General features: G+C 49.0%; 1 protein-coding gene across 1 annotated transcript in view; it reads right to left on the reverse strand.

The window, feature by feature from the left end:
• Positions 1 to 3,496: 3,496 nt before the first annotated feature.
• OTOL1 (otolin 1) overlaps positions 3,497 to 7,062 on the reverse strand; it is a 3,916-nt gene continuing 350 nt past the window's right edge. The window contains exons 2-5 of the mRNA XM_010134647.1: positions 6,948 to 7,056; positions 5,444 to 5,533; positions 4,531 to 4,602; positions 3,497 to 4,392 (exon numbers count right to left, since the gene is read on the reverse strand). Of these exons, the coding sequence (XP_010132949.1) occupies positions 3,497 to 4,392; positions 4,531 to 4,602; positions 5,444 to 5,533; positions 6,948 to 7,056 (1,167 nt within the window). The remainder of the gene's footprint in view (positions 4,393 to 4,530; positions 4,603 to 5,443; positions 5,534 to 6,947; positions 7,057 to 7,062) is intronic.

Consider the following 7,062-nt stretch of genomic DNA (forward strand, 5'->3'; position numbering starts at 1 on the left):
CTTTTTATGGCCTTGTGTCAGCTTGGAATCATTTTTCTTAGTTATTTCAAACAGCTGCTGCTCTGGTTAGTACACTGAACATTTATTTTCTCTCATAGCAGTGTCGAACCACTTCAATGTAGCACAAACAGGATACACTTAGCCTTACAAAATAAATCTGTGCTAAGTAGAAGCAGAAGCACAATGGAACAAATATTTTGGCATTTTTACATAATGAGACAAAGCACATCCTCAATCAATTCATTCACTGCGGTTCTGACACGGCGTGATAAATGAGGAAAGCCAGAGAAAAATGAGGCGGTTTTAACTACTTAGAAACTTCCCGCAGAACGTTTTGCTTTAGTTAAAGCTGTTGCAGCAGAAGGCTTCAGCGAAGCACCCGACAACAGTGAGATACCAAAAAAAAACCAAACAAAAAAACCCTTTTAAAAAGGAAAATTACTTGGGTTAAAGTTTTCCAGCCAAATGGTCTCAGGAAGGAAACTGGGCATGGGAAAGCCCAGGGACCGCATCGCACCCAGCCGGGCAGCAGCTCTGCTGTCTCCTTCTCCTCAGCCTTCCTGCAGCTCTGCTGGGGTTCAAGCTCTGAAGCCCTTTGAGCAGGGAGGTTTCACACAGTCTTTCAAAGAAACAAAAATCTTAGAGGCACCAGCCCTGTGAATCCCTGCTTGTAAGAGGAGGAGGAGGAGGAGCATACATTTGCTTGTGTTGAAGATCTCAACTCATTTGGGGCAATTTTGAGCCCAGCTGTAGACTGACCTGATTAAAGGAACTTGGTTAACAAATAGCACATGGTTCAGCCAAGGTACCAAAATAATAGTAATAAAATGATGTAGAGAAAAGGTATTTTCCAGGCATTATTGTCAATTTGATAATAGATAAAGGTAACCCCTTCTCTACAAAGATCCATGTGTGGCTGAACCACTCACTGTCCTTAACACTCTCAGCTTTGCAAGACATTTGCTTAACATATTTTAATTTTCTCTACAGGAGCAGGCGGTTAATTTATGGAGAGGATCGGGTCTGAGCAGGTTCTTGAGAGACCCCAAGTTTTTCCACTGCTTTCCTAAGAGCATTTGGAGAGGTTATTTATACAAAAAGTGTAAGAAACTTCAGGAGTCAGGTGTCCATACACCACCATCTGTCGCAGGGGCCGTGCGGGAAGCAGCACAAAAGCACAACCAAAGAACTGAACATGTTGTGACAGCAAGAACCCAAAATTACTACTGCAACTTCTTGGTTTGCCTCAATATTCAAGAGTTGCCAAAGAATTCATAAAGTGAAATGTGCATCTTTCGGCCCTCTGGATTTGAACTATGTGGGAACTAACTGAGATTCAGCACCAAATAAAGTACCAGCTCTTGGACAAAACCAGCACGTTGCACATTTGAGTTGCTAATACTGCAAGAGGGCTGCAGGGCTGCAGCCCTGCACGTACCACATCGATAGCATCAGCATTTAAAACTGCCTTGGTTTCATCTTAAAATTTAACTGCAGTTCTCTGCTCTTAATTTTTTCACCAGATACATAAAATCTCAGGAACTTTTCACTTTGGTGCCTGTCATGGAGGCACCCACAGGACAGACAGCAGCAGCTCACTGAAAAATGTGGATTTAGTGTAATGAAATTTTCCCGGCACTGCAGCTGACCCAATTACTGACCGGTTCGGGTGTCAGTTGGGAATTATTCCTGCAGAACGGGTTCCCAAGCACGACAGAACCCACTCTAAGGCAGATGACCCACAGCGTGTGCACCTCACTGATAGAAAGGGGGAATCTCCCCCTTGGAGATACCCAGAGGGTCACTCACCAACACTGGGCGAGGGTCACTCCATCCCAGGAGACACCCTCGGGACAGCATCCCGATCCCAGGGGTGAGTTCCCAACTGCATCCCCTGCTGCTCCCAGGAGAACCAGCTCCACAGGGTTCTCCAGCAGGGCTCCAGTTCTCCAGGGTCGGGGTGAACTGGGGGCACCATCAGCCCGCACAGCCTGGAGGCAGCTTCCGGAGCCCGGACTGCCAGGAGCCGGAGAGCCCCAGGCTTTGTTCGGGTGCTGCTGCAGGGCTCAGTCTGTCATGCAAGCTCCGTGCAAGCAGCTGGGGGGGTTGCACGGCCACAGCACTGTGTAAAAAGAAGTCAGGGACAAGGACAGGGACATGATTTATGACAGTATTTAAATATGGTATGGCAAGTTCCACCATAATTCAAGCAAGGAAACCGAGACCGATGGGACTAGGAGCCTCAATCACCCTGTCTGGGTTGGGGCCAGCCCCAACATTCACCGAATCATGGGGAAAATGTCCCAGGCTTGTGATTGCCTGAGAAGATGAGTAAATCCCAGTGCTACACAAGGTGAACCATGGGCCGTGAATTTTACTTAAAAAAAAAAAAGTGATTGGAACAGCTCTGTGAGCGATAGTTAATATGGCAAAGATGGTGTAAAGTCACTCCGATGCAAGAAGATGTGCAAACAAGGAAAGATATCCTTGATATGTTTATTTTATCTTTATCTTTATTTTATCTTTATCTTTATTTCACAAGATTTGGTTCCGTTTTGGTAAACCAACACATGCCCACGCGCCACCGGGCCATCACAACACCGTAGGAGCCATGCAAGGGCCAGCCTGCTCCAGGCTGCATCCTCCTCCTCCCTGCAGCTGAAGGCCAACCCCGCAGCATCAGCCCAAGCAGCAGCTCAGGAACGGGAGGGTTTCTGAGTGGCCTAATAAGGCGGATTATGCATCAGTCAGTTACTACTAGAAGTTTCAGACCTATTTTTGCCTAAGAACAATAGTCAGGGTTCTTTACACTGATCAAATAGCTCTAATACTCTTTTAGACAAATCTGTCTATAATTCATGGTTGAGTCTAAAGTACTGGATAATACTGATTCAGGGATAAAATAACTTCAAAACTTCTGTGTGATTTCAAGAAACCTACGGCTCATGTTCACGTCTGGTTAAGCTCTATAAATCAAACCCTGCAGTCTCCACCAAAGCCAGCGGTTACCAGCACTGATTTCCAGAGGAGTTCTGACCACAGAGTGCAAGAGCTGGCCTGATCCATCTGCAACTGAGTTTTGTTACAGAATTTAAACAGGCTCATTACAAACCTGAAGTCTGAGATGTGAAATCCCCTCCCAACGCCAGTCCCACTGATGTTTGGCCAAAGGTTTGCTGATCCATCTGCAACTGAGTTTTGTTACAGAATTTAAACAGGCTCATTACAAACCTGAAGTCTGCGATGTGAAATCCCCCCCCAAAGCCAGTCCCACTGATGTTTGGACAATGGTTTGTCTTAGCCATCAGCCACCTGCACAAAGGACGTGCTGCTTCCTTGGGGCTGCTGGTTAAAACTAATCCATACATTGCAAATACAAGTGCTGTTGTTAAAGGATTACAAAATCTAGATCTAAACCTACATGCTAAACTGATGCTCATTTCTCCTCTCACAGGCAGAGGAACAGGCATCTCACTAACACCTTTGCCCTTTAAATCTACAGCAGGATCTCAAAAACATCTGGATACAGAAGAAACCCCGTGAAGACACTGTCGTCCTCGGCGCTGACATAGACCCCGTTCCAGTCCCGTGCAACCTCCAGCCACACCTGGTCACCTGCACTCAGCTTCAGGATGGTCAGGAAGGATGCCTGGTCAATCTCCTGGCCGTAGAGCGTCTCACGGGCTTTAGCCACCTTCCTGCTGCGGGCGACGAGGCTGACGCGGGCTGGGCGCCCTCTCACCGTCAGGTGGTAGGCGAAGACGTATGCCCCGGGCACGCTGCAGTTGAATTTCCCGGTGGAAGGGTTGTAATCTGCTTGGTCATTGTACAAGATCTTGTCAAATCTGATGGGGACGTTGGGCGGAGGGAAGGGCTTGGACAAGCCAGCGCTGAACGCTGATCGCAGGAGTTTTGCGGTGTCCCCTCGGGCGCCCTTCGGCCCACGGGAGCCTTTCTTTCCCGGGGCCCCTCGGCTCCCCTTGCTGCCAGCAACCCCCTTGGGCCCAGAAGGTCCCATCATGCCAGCGGGTCCCAGGTCCCCTTTTTCACCCTTACTTCCTTCCTCGCCCTTTTCACCCTGTTTTCCATCCACTCCCTGAATCCCCTGAACACCCGTCTCCCCTTTGCTCCCTTTTTCTCCCTTCATCCCTCCTTCCCCTCGTTCTCCCTTCACCCCTCTCCCCCCTGGCTCCCCGCAGGACCCCTTCCCCCCTGTGTCTCCTTTTTCCCCTTTGTCACCCTGTTCTCCGTCCGCTCCCGGGTCTCCAACATCCCCTTTATCTCCCTTGTCTCCTTTGGTCCCATTCTCACAAGTGTCCCCTTTGGACCCCTTTTGTCCCTTCAGTCCAGGGAAGCCATAGTTGCCCTTATTGCCTTTTACTCCAGCTTCACCTAGGAAAAGGGCAAAGTGGGGATGAAAAAAAAGATTAAAAACGTTAGTGTAATCCACCTGGAGATGGAGGGGCATCACCAACAGCAAAGGGAAAGGTCAGCACGATCTCTCTGGGTTTCCCAGCCCATGTTCCGTACCTTGCAGCCCAGGTTTGCCTGGATAACCGGGGTTTCCACTTACTCCTCGCTCGCCTTGTTCCCCTTTGGCTCCTAAAACATTTCACCATTAATATACTGGTGGTGGTGGTGCCTGCAGCACAGCGATCACTACACAGAAGATGCCTGGTGCCATGTTGCACCAGGCAGACGTAAGCAATGTGTGTTTTCAAGAAAAGCCTCGTCTGAACCTCACGGCACTGAGCACCATCATGCAGACAACTGCAGCTGACCCAGACATTGGGTTTCTGACTCCAGCCAGCACCTCAGTGGGAGGCAGTGGCTGCTTTTTAATGGGGGAAGACGGCAGCGCTGCGTTTCTCACCCCAGGATTGCCAGTGGTCGTGTTCAAGGAGTGACTCGAAGGCTAAGAGGCTGCACTGACTGAGCCCCACAGCTGCTGGTACTCCGGCGACCAGCTTTGCTGTGTGCTTCTCCATGACCAAAGGCAGCTGCAGGATCCTGCCAGTGGTGTGTGGCTGCAGGACAGAGCTGCTCCAGGCCTGGAGTGAAGGGTGGAGGTTCCTTTTGCTTCCTACTGGTGGATAATAACTGCTCTCCATGTTAGCTGAAGTAATTCTGCCTGAGATACTTATTGAAATGCAGCTTCTACACCTGCAGTTTTTCCATGGCAGTTTTTTCCTACTCATGTCCCTAATCCAAAACTCAGTTTTTAAACTTCCATTCAAAACGAGGAATTTCAAGCGAGATCTTTATGAGCATGTTCCTATACCGCCTGCACATGTGCTACTGCCTTCCGAGTCACTGTCCCTGCACTGGCTAAATCTCTCGATCCATGTCAGCACGCTCCTTTTCCTCAGAAAAATATTCTTTTTGTGGTACTCGATGAGGACAGCAGCACCTGTTTTTGAAATGAGCAGTTAGTCTGCTTTACCTCTTTCTCCTTTAGAACCTTTGGGACCTTGAGGACCTGGGGTTCCCCGCAGACCTTGCAGACCAGCATCTCCCTTCTCCCCCTTGGGACCTGTAACGGGACCACATCACCACCATTCTCTTAGTAACTCAAAGGTTTAACATCATAAAGAAAATGTGCAATAATCGCTAAGCCGTGTGGCACTGAGGAAGGCACCTAAGGCAAACTCTGTTTCCATCACCCTGGGAATGAGCTGGCTATTTGATCTGACAGCACGCAACCGAGGCAAAGAAAGAGGGAGACAACTGCTGTCGCAATTCCCAGTTCTGCATTTCACTCTTGGCTGTAGTTAAAGACTTTTTAAAACCAGCATTCAGCCACCTCAGAGCCACAGGAGCTCAAACATTCATAAAACATCAGAAATAATCTGTCTTTAATAGCTGAGTACATCCAAGGAGCTCCCACCGCTCCGTAATCGCCCCTCTCCTTAAAAAGAATTAAGTGGAACCCGGCAGAGAGCTCCACGCGGGCTGGGTTGAAAGGCAAGCACGCTGGCTACTGCCTTATTTTTTTGCTCTTTCATCCTTCAGGGAATCTAGGGACTCCCGGTGCACGTCTGGGAGCAGCCTATGGCAGCTTCAGTCATCACAACACAACCTGTTTGACACAAGGACTTTTCCATAGATACTCGAGAGACACATGAGAGCAAACTGCAGCCATTCTAGTTTCCGTTAGCCAATCCCTCCTCAGCTCTGGGAAGTGAAAATCCCTCGAGTGCATTGCATTAGAAGAGAATTATTTCATGATTTTACCACCTTTCCTCAGATGACTAGTCTCTATCTCCAATATCAGTGTGATTAAAGTGGACATTTGCAGACTAATGCACAATTCATTACAGCAGGGTTGGAATTAGGCGCTCTCTGGATATCTACTGGAGCTGGAGAAAGGAGAGACCAAGTATCTTCGATACAGAGCTGCCTCTTGTGAGAGCAAGTATTTCTTTTAAAATTTAAACCCAGAATTTTTTTTTTTTATTTCACTTCCTCTTTCCCAAGGGGAAAAAAGAAATCCAAGGAACAGAGGGTTTTAGCATAAACCGTCAGCAAAGACATGAAACTGTCTGCAGGTAGTTTTGAGGGTCGTGGTTGAAGTGAACATGAAAGCAAATCTGTGACTCCCAGGGGATCGGACACAGGGACAGAGAATCGACGAGTGCAGCCACGCGGGGCACCACCCAGCTGCACCGTGGTCTGGGACCAGGTCTGCATGTCTCCCATGCCAGTGTGGTCCCCAGAGTGAGTGCCACGGGGAGGAAGCTCCTTCTGGGGCTTTCACACTCACCTCGGTGTTTATAAGCCCTGGATGTGGCCACCGCGCGCTTTTGGCCATACACCAGCCACAATCACAGTTGGCATTTGCTGCACGAGTCTTGACGACTCATTTCTTGAAGGAAAAGCAGGAGACTCCTGGACACGGTTTATGTGCTTTAGCTGAGAGCAGTGAGACAGGACAGACATCACCATACCTGGGGCTCCCGGCTCCCCTGGCTGCCCGCGGGGCCCCTCGGCAGACGGGCAGCAGTCACAGCAGTTGTAGAAGTAATCAGCTGAGTCGAGTGTGTAGTTCTCGAAGGGGAAGAG

Source organism: Buceros rhinoceros, unplaced genomic scaffold (genome assembly GCF_000710305.1).
Source record: "Buceros rhinoceros silvestris isolate BGI_N320 unplaced genomic scaffold, ASM71030v1 scaffold15654, whole genome shotgun sequence".
NCBI classification, from domain to species: Eukaryota; Metazoa; Chordata; class Aves; order Bucerotiformes; family Bucerotidae; genus Buceros; species Buceros rhinoceros.